This window comes from Neofelis nebulosa, chromosome 13, assembly GCF_028018385.1.
Source record: "Neofelis nebulosa isolate mNeoNeb1 chromosome 13, mNeoNeb1.pri, whole genome shotgun sequence".
NCBI classification, from domain to species: domain Eukaryota; kingdom Metazoa; phylum Chordata; class Mammalia; order Carnivora; family Felidae; genus Neofelis; species Neofelis nebulosa.
In genome coordinates this window covers 63,795,802-63,813,878 of record NC_080794.1, presented here as the reverse complement: position 1 = coordinate 63,813,878, position 18,077 = coordinate 63,795,802, and the positions used below count along the sequence as shown (strand labels likewise).

At 43.6% G+C, this 18,077-nt stretch overlaps 2 protein-coding genes across 4 annotated transcripts in view; one reads left to right on the top strand and one right to left on the bottom strand.

Annotated features, from left to right (window-relative positions):
- Positions 1 to 8,324, bottom strand: part of HIF1AN (hypoxia inducible factor 1 subunit alpha inhibitor) — a 29,774-nt gene extending 21,450 nt beyond the window's left edge. For 2 of the 3 annotated variants that reach the window (XR_009252523.1, XM_058697495.1), the window contains exons 1-6: positions 8,090 to 8,321; positions 7,558 to 7,808; positions 3,969 to 4,117; positions 1,428 to 1,573; positions 486 to 592; positions 2 to 65 (exon numbers count right to left, since the gene is read on the bottom strand). Coding sequence is in view for 1 of the 3 variants with exons in the window: in XM_058697495.1 (XP_058553478.1) it covers positions 2 to 65; positions 486 to 592; positions 1,428 to 1,573; positions 3,969 to 4,117; positions 7,558 to 7,808; positions 8,090 to 8,266 (894 nt within the window). In the remaining 2 variants the exon portion in view is untranslated. Of the gene's footprint in view, position 1; positions 66 to 194; positions 373 to 485; positions 593 to 1,427; positions 1,574 to 3,968; positions 4,118 to 7,557; positions 7,809 to 8,089 lie in introns of those variants that run through there. The other variant, XR_009252524.1, reaches the window with a different exon arrangement.
- A 4,554-nt stretch (positions 8,325 to 12,878) lies between these two features.
- On the top strand, positions 12,879 to 18,077 carry NDUFB8 (NADH:ubiquinone oxidoreductase subunit B8). The gene is made up of 5 exons (XM_058697496.1): positions 12,879 to 13,034; positions 13,291 to 13,417; positions 14,911 to 15,010; positions 15,445 to 15,600; positions 17,895 to 18,077. The coding sequence occupies exons 1-5, from the start codon at positions 12,950 to 12,952 to the stop codon at positions 17,985 to 17,987; spliced, it is 561 nt and encodes a 186-aa protein (XP_058553479.1). The 5' UTR covers positions 12,879 to 12,949; the 3' UTR covers positions 17,988 to 18,077.

Here is an 18,077-nt window from a genome sequence, read left to right as displayed (position 1 = left end):
CCTTATACCAGAAGTTCACAGTGATGGTAATCCCCCCATTTAGTAATGACTCTATGTGATGCCACCTGCAAGAAAATAAACATGCTCCTGTTTGCCACCAATATTCTTTAGAGAGAGGAATGGAAAAAAGTGGTAAATTCCAGCTAGGGCAAATAACAAGGACGTTATCATTACACTTATTCTGTGAAACACACCCGGGACCAGAGGCAGTGGTGTTCAGTCTCCAAATACAAAAGAGCCAAGAACAGTTTCTCCAGCCTCAAGCCTCTGGGATCTCTTTTGACCTGAGGAATTGTCATCTTGTCCTAGAGACAGGGAGGGTTGTCATTTCCTCCATGTTCAGTACGCTCACATCTGGATATGCCAACCTTCCTGTAGATCAAAGAAGACCAATCCTGCCACAACTCAGAAGGGACAAGATACAGTTTTCCAGGGAATGGGAAAGAAAGCTCCCAAGAAGCCCCCAGTCCTAGCCCCCTCCTCACCAGTACATTGGGATGTAAAGAACATCACCAGGGCCAACCACTGTTTCATAACCAACCACGTTCTGGAAATTGGGGAACCTCTCGTAGTCAGGATTGTCAAAGTCCACCTGAGAGGTTCAAGAGAAAGAAAAAAAAAAAATCAGTCAATCACCAAATCTTTATTATTAACTATGATGTACTAGTTTGGTAGTCAAAAAAAAAAAAAAAAAAAGATGGCTTTAAGAAAAAAAGATGCGTTTAGAATTCATACCTGACGGAAGATATCATACAAACATTAAACACATTCTCTCTCTCTCTCTCTCTCTCTCTCAAAAAACAATGTTATGACAGGCCATGCTCAAAGATTAAGTGATAAAGAATCCTGGGCCTCAGTGCTCCTGAGATTAGAAGCCAATCATCACAGCTTGCAAGTCAGAAAACCTACTCATGGCCTGCCAATATGAGGAATTAAGGATGCAGCCTTCAACCAGACCTTCTGAAACTTTCTCCCACACACATGTTCTAGCCAGCAAAAACTCCTACATTAAGTGGCTAGGCAGTTTTCTCAAGAAAGGAGAGGACCTCTCTGGTTGGCCATAAAATCAACCATATACTTCTTTCAGATGCAGGAAAGACAGTAAATGATATATCTCAATTCTATTCACCCTTCTCCTTATCAAAAAGAACAAGCATCCACGACAACAGAAAACAATTATTAAACCCAGTGGAGACATACACATTCAAACAGGGTAACCAGAGTCCACAGCATCAGTGATGGAGTTTGCCCTCCGGAATTGCAACAGGACTGTTTATCCTTGTATACATTTGGGATCACCACAGGGGCCTGGATGATGTGAACTATACTGTAAAATTATCCTGAGTTTATCCGTGGGGAAGGGGAAAAACATGCCAACCTTGTATCCCAAAGGAGTCCTATACCCTCCTCAGACCACACAAGCTCACCTGGCTCTGTCTGTCACACGGGTGATGAACAGGATATGGGTACAGGCATTCAAACTGATCCGGAGGAAATAAAATGCATCGCTTGTAGCCTTTTATCTGGGCAAAGAAGTTCTGCTGCTCATCATAGTGAGCAGGTGTCACGTTTCCTGTGGGAGGAAAGACAGGTCTTATTCAGAGCATTGGCTCTACTGCATAGGCTGAAACACAAGGCCCAATGCTGGAGAAACCCAGTCTGCCCTCTCAGCTAAGGGTTCCCAATCAAAATTTCAAGCAGAATCAGGGAGACTGCAATTACAACTCTCAGCAAATTCGGTGTTGCGCTTTCAGTGGGTAGTAAGTTGTTTAGAAACCATCACTGGCTAAGAGTTCACCATAAATTGGAGCAAAGCAAACTTTCATAAATGATGCTTCTGTCCTTACTAGAAGCAGCAGCGCATCAAGATAATACTCACAAGTCTGGCAAAGTAGTATACTGTGCATACTAGTAATTTTCTTGACTATGGTAAGAATTCAAGAGTAGGAAACTAAGAGTTAGAAACAACCGAAATGACTGGCATCAACAACACACACATAACTTCTTTGATGGGATTAACCGGTCATTCCAAGTTGTATGAGTATGTATTTGCCTGGAGTAGCTCTTCTGGAGCTCAAAGATTCTCAACCTTTGCTCCCACTTCAACACATCTACGGGACGCAACACTTCTTAGAGCAACAGTGGGGCTGTTAATTCTCATGAAGGAATCGGGAGAGTAGATCGGACTCCTGAAGAGTGTTATATAATTTTTATAAGGCTAATAACTTTATTTATTTATTTATTTATTTTTTTATACTTACTTTGGAGAAACAGAGTGAGACAAAGTGTGAGCAGGGGAGGGACACAGAGAGGAGACACAGAATCTGAAACAGGCTCCAGGCTCTGAGCAAGCAGTCAGCACAGAGCCTGCTGCGGGGTTCAAACCCACAAACTGTGAGATCATGACCTGAGCCAAAGTCGGACGCTCAACCGACTGAGCCACCCAGGCACCCCTAAGGCTAATAATTTTAAATGCCAACTTTTGGCACTGGGTGGCTCAGTTGGTTGAGTGTCCAACTTCAGCTCAGGTCACGATCTCACATTTTTTGGGTTTGAGCCCCACATCGGGCTCTGCACTGACAGCTCAGAGCCTGGAGCCTGTTTCAGATTCTGTGTCTCCCTCTCTCTCTGTTCCTCCCTCACTTGTGTGCGTGCGCTCTCTCTCTCTCTCTCTCTCTCAAAAAATAAAAATTAAAAAAAATAAAATAAAATAAAATGCCACCTTGAATTACTTCTGCCTTAGTGTATATACGCTCCATCTACTCTTTTGTAACTGGGACCTCATCTGTTGTTTATTCTTTGCACAATCCTTGGAAGCTGAGGGGCCCTCTGCAGAGCATGAAGGTTAGAAAACACTCCCCAGGTCAGCCTGGGTGGGCCAAGACAGTCGCCCTCTGACATGCTGAGAGTTCATGTGCATCGTCAAAGATTTGCTCTCTCATCTCTACCTGAGGGATCCGCTTCTGTGCACTCTACCAAAGGACAAGAAGGCAGCAGCAAAACTCCTAGTTAAGTAAACTACAACTGGCTCCTGCCAGGTCAGTCAAGAGTTGCTTTCAAAGGGGCAGGTTAAGGATACAATCCATAAGCTGCAATGCTAGAAATCTTTATTAATACTGGCAGCAAAGAATCCAAAACTGAAGAAAGGACAATCAAAGGAGGAGAAGAGACTTCAGAGCCCAGTGGTGAAGGACAACAAATAATTACTTCCTTGTTCAATACAAATTATTCACCATTTACTAAATACCTACTATGGGCGTGGCCTTCAGCTAGTGCCAGAAATAAAAATAAGAATGAGACAACGACCCCAGCCAGTAAGCAGCTCTCCATCTTCTGACTAGAGTTCAAAGGCTTCTCCTTTTATTCAAATGAGTAAGAAAATAAAAGAACGTATTCACATATTTGCTTGTGTATGCATAAAATCCGCTAGCAGGATACACAAGCAACTAATAACATGCAGATGTCTCCAGAGAGCGACACAAGAGGCTGAGAAACAGGAGTGGAATAGAAATTTATCATTACACACCTGTTTATGCCTTTTGAATTTAATTCCATAAATATATTAACATTCAAAAGATAAGGTTCAATTTATATTGAAAAAATAAGCTTGCCTCTTCTACTGGGATAAAAATCTTCTGAATATAGACAGATCAAATAGAGAACAGCAACCTTTTCAGGAAGATCCCTAATAACTGAATGTACACACTCATGAAGCAACTGAGGAAGGGAAAAGAACTCATTTTCTTTTTCCAGTGCATGAAACAAGCTTACTTGCTTAACATACATCATCTCATTGAATCTTTAGAGTTATTCATAAAATATTATCATGTTCCTTTTACAGATAAGAAGGCTGTTTAAGAAAGTTAAGTGACTTGTTCAAAGTCATAAAGCAAATGACTGGTGAAGACAGGCCTTGAAATCAGGTTTGTATGACTCTAAGCTATGCTGCTTTCTGAAAGATTTCTTACCTTCCATGCCAATGAGCAGCAGGTTGGATGTCAGCTGTCCCCAGCCACGCTTTCCCTGTTGTTTATTAATCCAGTTCCAGTTAAAACCCAAGAAGTCCATGACAATCTTCCTGCCCACGGTGTCATTGAGCGTTTGCTGCAGATACAACCTATGTTCCCCAAGAAGAAGATCCCATTAGTGCACGTACACAGTCCCTTGGCATGGCCTCTCCACCCCTGGAAATCCAAATCCACACCTGCACCTCCCACAGAACAGCTGCAGTCATGCAAATCTTAACCAAGACAGATTCTCTGAAAACTGAATCCTTGCCTATCCTTCTCTGAGCTCTGTTCAACACCAAACTTACATTTCAAAGAAGTGATTCTTTTTTTTAAAATAAGCTCTATGCCCAATGTGAGGCTTGAATTCACAACAGTTGCGTACTCTACCAACTGAGCCAGCCAGGAGCCCTTAAGAAGTGATTCTTAACCCTTGATGGGTCACAGCATAAATCTAAGAATCTAAGGAAGGTTTCCATAAAAATGCACACACACACAGAATTGCATAGATTCCTCAAAGCCTACTCATAGAGTCTAGAATGATTAATCAGCTTTGTTCCACAGACTCTCTGGGCCTGAGACATCCTCTTTGGCCCTCGATGGCCATTATGGTAAATTGTATTACTGTTCACCAAGAGCTAGTTCCCTCCCTGTGGGAGAGTTAATTCTTCTGTACCCCTCTTGAAGCCAAGCTTGCTTATTTAACTTACTCTGACCAACTAAATGTCCGCAAAAATGACTTGTGTTGCTTCCAAACTGTAATCTGAAGAACGAGCATACACTACCACCACATCCCTTTCTCTCTGCTAAACAACTACAAGGTTTCAGATAGTAGCTGCTGGGGCAATCTGGGTCCCAAAATGAAAAAAAAGACGTAAGAGCAGAACCTCGACATGAAGTGTGGATAGAAATGCAGCATGACTATTGTTGTTATAAAGCTAAATAAACCTTTGCTGTTTCAAGTCATTGACTCTGGCTTGAACCCTAGTTTATCTTAACTAACTGAGCCACCTCTCTGTAGTAGCCTTCTACAGCTGAAGGCCTCATCAGGTTTTCTGCAGACCCAGGGCTCCTAATACACCGTAGAAGATCAGAAGTTACTTAAGGGATACGAAAACCCAGACACACTTGATCAAGCCCCACAAGAAATATTAATAAAGGGGCAAACATGAAGACAAAATGCAAAAGCCCCATCCTAGTCCTGAGACCATTACTTCAAAAGGCATATTGGGTGCCTGGGTGGCTCAGTGGATTAAGCGTCCAACTCGGTTTTGACTCAGGACATGAGCTACATGTCGGGCTCTGTGCTGCTTAGGATTCTCACTCCTCCTCTCTCACTGCCCCCCCCCCCCCGCCCCGTCTCTGTCTCTCAAAATAAATAAATGAACTTAAAAAAAAAAAAAGCTCAAAGGTTTCTCAGTGCCTAGAACCAGAATGTTTAAGACAATATTAACTAGAAATCTTGACAAGTTGTAAACATTAGCGATCTTTTGGGGGACAAGGAACCCTCAAGACTCGAATGTAACCTTCAGACTCTCTCCAGAGATTATAAAATATATATTCATATAAAAATTTTGCCAAGTAACTTTGAAAGAGGCAGAACACTCACCAAATGTGAATCCAAGCAATTCCTATTATAGCTGAACAGTAATTGGTCAAAAGAGCTCAAAGAGGAATCTCAGAATTCCTAGAACCTTAACGACCCATACAATTACACAATGGAGTTGACTGGTGATAAAGTCAGCTGGTATGGCAGAACTTGCACAAAGAAAGAAATTTTCCTTGAATCACCCATAAAGTACAGACTACACTCATAGCTTATACTTAGGCAAACTGCTCCCCCTAAGGGAAGTAAGAAACTTAAAGTGTCTAATTTTAAAAATTTGAATTAGGGGCACCTAGGTGGCTCAGTCGGTTATAAGCCCCTGACTCTTGGTTTCGGCTCAGGTCACGATCTCACGGTTCCTGCGTATGAGCCCCGCGCTGGGCTCTGCACTGAGAGCATAGAGCCTGCTTGGGATTCTCACTCTCTCTCTGTCCCTCCCCAGCATGTGTGCACATGTGTCTAATTTCAAGCTCCTTCCAGTACAAATGTTCATTTAGTGGAATTACACTCCACCACTTAAACGCCCTCTCTCCAAACGTTGGGGTATGTGTGGATGTATGCACACACACGTACACGCTACGTTAAATCTGAAGAAACTAATGTACAAGATGATTCAGCTACAGCAGCCTTTGTAAGACATAAAGAACAGATCAATCATGGTTGAGATCTTGGAAACTCTTTTTGGTTAAAGTTCTATCATTAAGATAACTGCAAAGTATCAGGAAGCCAAAAAAAAAAAAAAAAAAAGATATTTTGAATCCATTCACTCAGCCATATGCTGCTAACAAAGAGTCAGGAAAAGAATTGAGGCAGGAGACTAAAGAGAAACCCAGAGCTGGATACCAAGTGTGCGACAGAGATGATCATTCACCATGACACACTCAGTGACAATTCCTAGAAACAATGTTATAGCATGGAACTGAATTCTGTCTGGGACCTACCTCAGAGACTGTCTTCGTTTCGTATATTAGAATGAGAGGAGAAAGAGTCACTTCTGTGTGTGTCTTGTGTTTGCTATCTCTAGTACAATATGGAAATCTGTATCAACCCCTCCCCCATTGAATCTGATCTTCCCTAATCTAGTGGATCCTGGTATCCTTCACCCCAGAATCATGAAAATCTATAAAACATTACAGTTTCAACAGTCCCCAGCCAGCCCAATATTTTAGGACACAGAATACAAACTGGCAATCTCAGGGCTAAATCCAATTGAGTTGTTTTTGCTTGTCCCAACCCCCCCCCGCCCCCGACCTGCAGCATTTTTAATAATTTGAATTAGGGGCACCTAGGTGGCTCAGTCAGTTATAAGCACCAGACTCTTGGTTTTGGCTCAGGTCATTATCTCACGGTTCCTGCATTTGAGCCCCGAGCTGGGCTCTGCACTGACAGCACGGAGCCTGCTTGGGATTCTCTCACTCTCTCTCTGCCCATCCCTAGCATGAGTGCACACACACTCTTTCTCTCTCTCCAAAAATAAACTTAATAAAAAAAATTTAACATAAAAACATATACAAAAAACAAAAATGTGAATTAGTTGCCCACATATAAGAGTAAAAAAAAAAAACACCAAACATTTAAATAAAAATCTTGATTTCTGGCTTTTCTTGAAAAATGAGAGTATCTGGCAAACCCTGAAACTGCACTCCCAAATAGAAACAAGAGTCAAGTAATGACTTCTCACTATGAACAGGGCATATGCATTCAACTTCACTGTAGTTTTCATCTAAACAATTTCACTCGCTTTGTTCACCTATCTGACCCTTCCAGTCAACTCTCCCACTTTGTAAAGACGACGAAGAACTTCAGAGTTCCAATTCAAATCTAATAAATTCTCTCATCTCTCAAGCTAGAGAACTCGTCCAACTCCTCTATATGCTCAAGCAGCTACAAGAAAGGAAAATGGATGCCCCAGATTCAGTGGGAAATCATGATCTGGGAACTTACCTCTCTTCCCCTCCTTGCTGCTGTATATCCTGCAGTTTCTCAACAAACTCATGAAATTTCATTTCCTCCCTGTTGGACTTGGGTTTAAAGTTCTGGAAATTAGCCATCTTCTTCTCATCGTAGTACAAAAACTTGTGGGTGCTGGCACTGTACACAGAGAAGTCTCCGTTGCCAATGTTCTCCTGCAGATATTCAAGGTCCCATTTCAGAGCAGGGTACACAAGATTTGTGTCTGTCAGCACCACAGGCTCCTAAGTGGAAAAACCAAGTGAAAAAAACAAATGAAGTCATCCCAAGGATTTGGTGCATTGTTGTCTCAGGACTCCAAAAACTTTCCCACTTCAAAATAATTTCTACTGTGAACAAGCGCGAACCCCTTAAGGCCCATGTCTCCTCGCCTCCCTCTCCATCTTCCCCTAGGTCCTAGGCGACAGCCCAGCCAGTCCCCCACATCCATCACCATTCACCTTTGACCTCTCTTCTCAACCTGGTCCCTTCCCCCTCCCCCTTCGGGCGGGGCCCCGCCCCCTACCTCATTCTCGATAAGTTCCTCCGCCCGGGGGTCGCTCTGACTCAGACGCGGGATGGGCCGGGTCGGGAAGCTATAATTGCGCAGTTGGGACTCATCCCAGGCTGGGCCGGGGGCTTCAGCTTCTTCCCGGGGTTCTCCAGAGCCCGAGGCCACGGCCTCCGCTGCTGTCGCCGCCATCTCCTTCGCTACAGACTGCCCCACCGGAACCGGAAGCTCCGCCTATTCCGGATAAACTACAACGGAAACCATAGAGATGACTTCGAGAGAGAGCGGTCCGGAGACACAAAGGAAGCGGAACCGGGGCCTGGGGAGAGCTCCTCCTAATGGTGACCTACAGCTCTACACACTAAGCTCCGCCCCTGAAGACTTGGGGCCCAGAGGTTAGACCTACTGAATAGGGGTGATCACCTGGTTACTCAATCCACAAAATATTATTTCTGCTTCAGTGTGCCCAAGTCTACACAAGAAGCAGAGAAGGAGGCCAATTTAATGGGGCTTTAAGCTTTACAGTCATGGATAGGGAGAGAAGCCAACCCTTGACCTAAGGAAGTCAGAAGGGAAAGGCAGATTGATAGATGTTGGGCAAAGTTTGCTCTGAAGGCCTAAACAAAAGATATATGGCAAGTTGAAAGCCCAAGCAGGGGAGGGGCAGAGAGGAAGGGGGACAGAGGATCTGAAGCGGGGCTCGAACTCATGAACCATGAGATCATGACCCGAGCCAAAACCAAGAGTTGGACACTTAACTGACTGAGCCACCCAGGCGCCCATTTATTTATTTTTAAGAGAGAAAAAGAGAGAACAGGGGAGAGGCAGAGAGAGAGGTAGAGAGAGAATCCCAAGCAGGTTCTGCACTTACAATGTGGAGCCTGATGGGGGGCTCAATCTCACAACAGTGATATCATGACCTGAGCTAAAATCGAGTTGAACGCTTAACTAGCTGAGCCACCCAGGTGCCCCATTGAAAGATGTTTCTGCCACGGAACCGAGATTATTACTAATGGCCAACCATGAGCATCTCACATTTTCCAACAATTTGTATTGGTTATAAAAGGCCTTCTCAATGACTTTTATTGCTTATTTAGACAGTTTTTACGGCCAGTTCTGGGAGGCCAAATTCTAAGATGGATCCAAAGATTTCTATCCCATCGTGTACGTGCCCTATAACTTTTATAAGAGCAGATCTTATGAATATGGTAGGGTATCATTCCTTCCGTGAGGTTATGTTATATAGCAAAAATGTAATTAAGGTTCCTAATCAGTTCACTGTGAGTTCATCAAAAGGGAGATTGACCCTGGGTGGGCCTGACCCAATAACTCTAACTCTTCCAATCTGGGTCTAGAGGGCACTGACAGAAGCTGGAAAGATTTGAAGCCAAAGAAGTTCTCTCCTGTTGGATTTGAAGGAGTAAACTCCTTGTGGCAGAGAATGGCAGGTAGGCTCTAGAAGCTGAAAAAGTCTCCTGGTTGACAGCCAGCAAGACGGCAGGGACCTTAGTCCTGCAACTGTAAGGAACTGAATTCTGCCAACAACCACTGAGCTTGGAAAAAAACACAGAGCTTCAGATGAGGACAATAGCCCCCACAAATACCTTAAGTTCAACTTGGTGAGACCCTGAGCTGAGACCCAGCTAAACTGTGTCTGGACTTCTGACTCATAGAAAATGTGACATAATTAATTGGTGTTGTTTAGGGCCGCTACTAAATTTATGGTAATTTGTTATGCAGCAATAAAAAAACTAATACACTAGCTTAACTATGTAATTATGCTGCATGTAACTATGCTACACCAAACTGATAATGGGGTTACCTCTGTGGAGGGTTTGGGGTTGTGGGTGCCAACCAAGACCCTAGTTTTATCTGCATATTTGTATTTTTATAAGAGTATATTAAATATGTAAACTTGGGAATTAAAAATAAATTAGAATAAGAAGATTCAAATTACTAAAATCAAGAATGAAAGAAGGGTCATTACTACTGACTTCACAAAAATTAAAAGGAGTGCAAGGGAATACTATATACAATTGTATGCCAAAAAAATTAGATAACCTACGTGAAATAGACAAATTCATAGAAAGGCACATACTATCATAACTGATTTAAGAAGAAATAGAAAATCTGAATAGACTTACAACAAGTAAAGAGATTAAAATAGGAATAAAAAAACATTCCACAAAGAAAAGTCCAGGACTAAATGGATTCACTGATAAATCCTACCAAACATTTTAAAAAGTATTAACACTACTCTTTCACAAACTCTTCCAAAAAATAGGGGAACACTCCCCAACTATGAGGAAAGTATTATCCTGATACCTAAATGAGGCAAAGATATCACAAGAAGAAAGAACTATAGACCAATATCCCTTATGAATATAGATGCAAAAATCCCCAACAAAACACTAGGAAGCCAAATCCAGCATTATATCAAAAAGGATTAAATACCATGACCAAGTAGGATTTATTCCAGGGATGCAATATTGGTTCAACGTCTGAAAATTAACCGTATTAATAGAAGGAAAAAAAAATCACATGATCATCTCAATAGACAGAGAAAGCTTTTGACAAATTCCAACACCTTCCAGGATTAAAAAAAAAAAAAAGGTCTGAAAGGACACCATCAAGAAAGTAGAAAGACAGTGCATAGAATGGGAGAAAATATTTACAAATCATATAGCTGATAAGTGACTTGTCTCTAGAATTCGTAGAGAATTCTTACAACTTAGCAATAAAAAGTCAACCCAATTAAGAAATGGATGAAAGACTTGAATAGACACTTCTCCAAAGATATACTATGGCCAATAAGCACATGAAAAGGTGCTCAATATCTGTAGTCATCAGGGGAATGCAAATCAAAACCACAATGAAATACCATTCCTGGCCACTAGAATGGCTATAATAAAAAAGACAGTAACAAATGTTGGTGAGAATGTGGAAAAATTGGAACGCTTACATGCTGCTAGTGGGAATGTAAAGTGGTACAGCTTCTTTGAAAAAGAGTTTTGCAGTTCTGCAGAAAGCTAAACATAGAGTTATCCTATGATCCAGAAATTCTTTTTTTTTTTATTTTAATCCAGCCATTCTACTGCTAGGTATATAGCAAAGAGAATTGAAAACATACATCCACACAAAAACTTGTACAGGAATGTTCACAGCAGCATAATTCACAATAATCTCAAAGTGAAAATAACCCCAATGTTTATCAACTGACCACTGTATAAACAAAAGGTTGTGTATCCATATGTTATTTGGCCATAAAAAGGAATGGAGAACTGACACATGCTACAACATGGACAAACCCTGAAAACATTATGCTATGTGAAGTAAGTCAGACACAAAAGGTTACATATTGCATGATTCCATTTATATGGCAAATCCATCCAGACAGACAGCAGATTAGTGTTGCCAGAGGGTGGGGGAATACACTATCAGGGACAGGGTTTCTCTTGGGGGTAATGAAAATGATTTAGAATTAGTGCTGATGATTGCTCAACTTTGTAAATATACCAAAAATCACTTTATTGTTACACTTTAAAACAATTTTTTTAACATTCATTTATTATTGAGAGACAGAGTGTGAGCAGGGGAGGGGCAGAGAGAGAGGGAGACACAGAATCCGAAGCAGGCTCCAGGCTCTGAGCTGTCAGCACAGAGCCCGACGCAGGGTGTCATGAGATCATGACCTGAGCCAAAGTCAGACACTTAACCGACTGAGCCAGCCAGGCGCCCCTATTGTACACTTCAAAGGGATGACTTTTATGTTATATGAATTATATCATGATAAAAATAATTAAATAAATCAGAACATCTCTGTTTCTGGACCCAATTAGATCAGGGCTTGCTTTGAATGAATGCAGGAATTGTACAATTATTTTGAACATCAACTAGAGATGCTCATTTACAAGAGGGCAAGTTGCTATGAAGTAGTCCTCCCCCAATTTTATATGTCAAATAGTTCATATAATTTTTATTGCTGTAATATATATTTGAGAATGTCTATAATAATGGATTCTGCTCCAAAACAGTGATCATACCAGAAGTTGCTGGAGATATGTGCACATTTATATTGCGTAAATTATGCAAATCCCACTTATGTGAAAGTGAAAACATATTCACATGCAAACATGATAATATCCCCCATTCTTCTGTTAAGCGAGTGTTTGTAACTGTGGTCCGTCCTGCTTGAAATCTATTTAATACAAGTCCTAGCCGATCTGAGGTTTTAGCCAGTCTGGGAAGAGCTGTTTCTGGTGCAAGGATTCGTTTTACATTTGTTGGATTGAGGTGAGTGGGACATTCAAGTGTAAACACGAAGTAAAACTGAGGAGCGAATTTGGGGCCGATTTGTGTGTTGCACCATGCCTGTACGTGAAGATCGAACAATTTGCAGAACAGAACAAGAACAAGGAAGACCAAGGGCTGAATTTGAGGAATAATCACTTTGGGGATGAAAGGAGGACGTGTCAGTGAAGGAGAGGAAAAGGGCAAGCAGAGAAGAAGTTAAGGCGGACTCATCTCCCGTGTACTACTCCTGGAGGGGCAGGGCGGGTAGGTTAGCTGTCCACATGAGATGCTCGGGTTGAGTCCCCATTATCCTTGTAAGCGTCTGAGTCCCCTGACGGAGAAAGGGACACAATAATATGAAATATCAAAGTAGTGACTTAATTCATTTTCTCTCCTTCTAGCTTTCTGTCTCTATCCATTCGGTCATCTTCCCTGTGGCTTCCCAACACAGTTTAAGCCCCGCCCTTGTTGAACCCTTAAGACTTTCCTTCACTGCAGGCTTCCCTCGTCGCGTTTGACCCGGCTCAGCCGCCGTGACAAAGCCTTTGCGCATGTGCAGAGTGAAACTGGAGGAAGGTGAAGATGGCGGCGGCCAGGGCGCGGGTCCTGGGAGTCCGATGGCTGCAAAGGGCAGCCCGGACCGTGGTGCCGCTGGGAGCACGGACAGGTTCGCCAAAACGGGCGAGGCCTCAATGTGGGAAGGGGATGCCTGAGGTTTGGTGTGTCGAGGGTTGGGGGGGGGGGGGTATCGCGGATACTGCAGTGGCCGTGTCCGGCGAGGGGGCGGAGGTATATCCACAGAGAAAGGAGTCAAGTCTCACCTGGTCCTTTGAAGCCCGGGCCGCCACAGCCTCCGCACCTTGAAGCCTTCGGGGCGGCAGGAGGGACCAGGTCTTTTCTGACCCGCCCCTTTCTGCTTCCAGCTTCGCACATTACCAAGGACATGCTCCCGGGGCCCTATCCCAAGACCCCAGAAGAACGGGCCGCCGCCGCCAAGAAGTATAATATGCGAGTAGAAGACTACCAACCGTACCCTGATGATGGCATGGGGTGAGATGCAGAGTCTGCTGGCAGCCGGGTAGTGATGGGAGATGGCCAGCTCCATTGCGTGGCTCCACTCTGACCATTTTCCCTGAACCTTCTCGTGATCCCTCAGAGTCAGTGGTGTGGGTGCTTTTCTCGGTGGAGGGAGGTGGGAGGTGATGGGTGAGCAGCTGCAGCCTAGAGGACTTCAATTTTCTCCTTGGCTCAGGCTGTTTCCTCAAATGAGGAAGCCGGGATTTTAATAGCTCCCTTGAGGACCCCTGAATAGCAGGAACTTTCCTTGGCTTCATCCAGAGCGCAAGGTTTCATTTAGATTGAGCATCTGCTGGGCTCAGGTGCTGTCATGCAGACACGTGATCAGGCTGGAGCTGGACTCCTGTCTTGAGAGCCGTATTTGTAGATGAAGTACTCTATATTCGAGTGTATATCTTTCTTGTAAAAAAATACCTTTGCTATTAGGGCTGTGGAAATTGTAGTCACTGTCAAGCGGATTAAGCAGCCTACTCCCCTACGCCAATCCACCCCCCCCCCCCTTTAAATAACATCCCCATGGTTAATTATCTGGAGCGATTACCATCACCCTCATTTTCTTTCCTAGCATCGCTCTTTCAATAGTGGTTTTAGCAGCTCCTATTCTTCTTCTTGTTTTCCAATCATTTTCTGTGACACATGACTAGTTGTCATCATTTCCTATGCCTCTTATTTTGTTGTGGACAAGAGTAGCATTGGTAGCAGTCTGTATAAGCTGAAACTGGATTTGTTGGGGGGAAACCCAGCTTAGCAGGAAATCCCATGAGGTGTTTGAGACATGGAGATGCATGCTAACTTGGTGGTTGGGAGCACAGTTGCCATGAAGAGAAAGCTTTTCTAATCTGAACCCCTTTTGTTTGTATTCCAATTAGCTGGGTGACCTTGGGTTCAGACTAAACTACAGTTTTATTTTCTGTCTAATGAGGAAATCAGAGTGATTAATTGCTAAATTCCCTTCCAGCTCTGACATTATAACATTGCATGACTTTTTGTTGTTTTTGAAAGAGGGGGACAAGCATATATGTTATAATGTTGCAGAATTTGACCTAGGGGCGTCTGGGTGGCTCAGTCGTTGAGTCTGACTCTTGGTTTCTGCTCAGATCATGATCTCATGGTTTGTGGGTTCGAGCCCACACTGGGATGGGGGAGGAGGGGGAATTTGGCTTGGGATATTCTCTCTCTCTCTCTCTGCCTCTCCTTCACTTGTGCACTCTCAAATAAATAAACTTTAAAAAGGTAAAATAAAAACCAGAGTTTGACATGAAGTTTTACTTACACTTTGGACTTTTGTGGTTAGTTCTGTGCTTAGTGACTATAAATTGAGATACTGATTTGAAAGTGGTTTCCTCTGTCCTTAGGTGAAGCAATTTTTTCTGTCACTTGGGTTCTTATCTCTAACATGAGGGGACTTTGAGTTTTCTGAGTGAGGCTGCTCAGAGCCCCTTCCAGAAGTTTTTCTATCTCTCCAGATATGGGGACTACCCAAAGCTCCCTGACCGCTCACAGCAGGAGAGGGATCCATGGTATGACTGGGACCACCAAGACCTGAGGTTGAACTGGGGTGAGCCGGTGAGAAATCCATATCCCATTTGACCTTCCTTCCTTCTCCCTAAATCTTCCTGAGGATTCTTTCTTTATCTAAATGGCACTTTGCTGTCTAAATAACATTAAGGCTTTCTGCCCAAGGAAGCAAGGTCCGGTGATCTGAGATCTGAGGTTCCATGTGTGGTACATGGAATGGGACTTCTGGAAATAATCAGAACTATGTACTTTGAAAATTGTGAACTTCCATGATTGAGCTGTCTTTAGTCAGCAGAACCTAGAGCTAAGCCAGCACCTAGTCCTATATGCTAGAGTAGCTCACACTTGATTCTCAGAGTATTGTCCTGAGGCAATAGAATGCTTTTATTCAACTTTATATCAGGCTCTGATCACCCTTTTGCAGACTGCCTGCCATTTGCAGGAAGAGCAGTATGTGGTATTTATCTGCTTTTCTGCCTCAGATGCACTGGGACCTTGACATGTATATCAGGAACCGTGTGGACACATCCCCTACACCTGTTTCCTGGAATCTCATGTGTAAGCACCTCTTCGGCTTCGTGGCCTTCATGCTGTTCATGTTTTGGGTTGGGGAGACTTACCCCACCTACCAGCCTGTGGTGAGTATCTGAGAAGTGTCCCCATAGGCACATTTGCTTAGCCCTGTTTCCTGAGGGAGTGAAGTCTGTAGAGTAGGGATCCAGCCAAGACCAAGCCTGTCTTCCTGGTGAGGCCTGTGGAGGGCCTGACTCATTGGACTGGCACCAGAGTCAGAGCACTGTTCCATGCACACATCTTGGATCAGCCTAAGAGAGAAGAAACGGTTTAGGACTAGGTGAGGAATGAGAATGTGGAAGTCAACTCGTCTTCTATAAATGTTAATTTTGAGAGAGCAACAAATAAATTTATTTATTTATATTGAGGGAGGGATAGAGAGAGAGGAGGGAGGGAATCCCAAGCAGGCTCTGTGCTGCCTGACCGACGCAGGGCTCAATCTCACAAACCATGAGATCATGACCTGAGCCAAAACCAAGAGTCAGACACTCAATTGACTGAGCCACCCAGGCGCCTCTCAACTCGTCTTCTAGAGTTGCCATTTGGGGGCTGTACTCACTAATTATGTTTTAGCAAGTGATCTTTCAAGGTAGAGTCAAGGAATCTAGAGCTGAAACCTATCCTCTGCTGGAGGCATGAAGGGCAGTTCCCTTAGGGTACTGGAAGCAATTAAATATTTACTACAAGCATGGACCATTTTATTTTGGAGAGTGTAAAGGACACAGAAAATATGCTGTCTAGCTTTATGGGAGTTTAATTTGGATAAGCAAATGGTGAGCAACATTTGAACAGAGATATAGGAATTTGGCAGTTTTAGTGTATATATGTAAATAGTGAATGTGTGTGTTCAGACGTGTGAGATGCTGTTAAAAAGAAGGATGGTGCTAAATACTAAAAATATGTATAGTCTTTGGATGGTGGGGAGAAGTTGGAGAGAACATTTGGGGCAGGACAAAATAGAATGAAGAGGAGAGTGAGTTAGTTGGAATGGAATAGGCATATAAAATATTCCTAGAATAACCAGCTGTATTGGTTACCTAGAGAGCTGCTAAAAATTCAGATTCCTGGAGAGCCTAATTCAGTAGCTCCATGGTGGGGTTCTAAAATCAATATTTAACAAGTTCCCAGGTTATTCTGATGATTTCAGAAATTAGGTATGGAAATTGCCATGTTAAAAAAATATCGTGAGGTGAGCTGATCAGTTAGGTTGGGATGCTTTTATTGCATGGCTAGGGATTTGGGCTTCGTGGCATAGTAAGACATCAATGGCATTAATAGTAAGACTAGTGGCATAGTAAGACATTAATTCAACAAATATTTATGAAGACCCTACTATGTTCCATGTACAGATTGGGCTAGGGGTTGGGGACCCAGTGATGACCTGGACTTCCTCTAGTCAGCACCGAACTGTGTTGGGTTTTTGAACAGAAAAATGACATAATCTAATGAAGGCTAGGACTTTAGGATGATTGATCTGGGAGTAGTCTACAGGGTAGATTGTCCGGGAAGGAACTGAAAGCAGGAAGACTGTCGTGTTTGCAGTTGGCTGCTCGGTGCTACCTCTGCAGAGATCATCGATGTCCTGATGGTAGCTGGCGTGTCTGTGTGCACTGACACGAGCCTTCCTACCAAGCCCCAGGGGCTCCAGGCTGGAGAGTGCACGTAGGGCTGGTGTGAGCACTAACTTCTCTTCAGGAGAGCAAGAAACACAGTGTGGCTCTTCCATTTTTCAGTTCTGTAAGCACATCACCCTTTCCTCCTCCCCTTGAGCTGTGTTCCCTGACAGCTGTTTGTTGGTAAAGCCAGCAGCCCCTAAAGCACGTCCCAGCCGTGTCTCCTCTGTGCTTTCCCCCACCGCTGCTCCTGCACGCCTCATTTGCTAGGCCACTTTAGTGGTGGAACCATTAGAGGCTGAGTGACTTAAAGGAGATTGAGTCTGTCTCGACCCCAGGAGAGAGTGGGATGGATGGATGCATCGTCTCATTTAGAAAGCGCTCTCCCTTCCTCCCTCCTTCCTTTTCTTTCTCTCTCTCTGTCTCCCTCTCTCTCCCTCTCTCCCCCGACACACTCTCACTCTCTCTCTCTCTCTCTCTCTCTCTCTCACACACACACACACACACACACACACACACACACACACACACACAGTGTAGGCACCACCTCTTTTACAATCTAGGCTTTCTGTCTGCCTTGGGCTGAGTAGGGAAGAGGAGCAGTGTTCCTGCTGTTCTAGCCCAGCTGGGTCCGACCAGAGGCCACCTCATACCCATTTACCATGTGTGATTGTTAACTCAGAGTGGGGTGTAGCCAGGTATTGGCTGGATGTATGCTATCTTGCTGACCTGTGTTTTTTCCTCAGGGGCCAAAGCAGTATCCTTATAACAATCTGTACCTGGAAAGAGGCGGCGATCCCACCAAAGAGCCTGAGCCGGTGGTTCATTATGAGATCTGAGACGGCTTCATCGGCTTTGTGTCCCCTGACTTCCTCATTTCTAGAGATTTAACCTTAATGAAATCCCTAATAAAACGTAGTGCTGTGGTA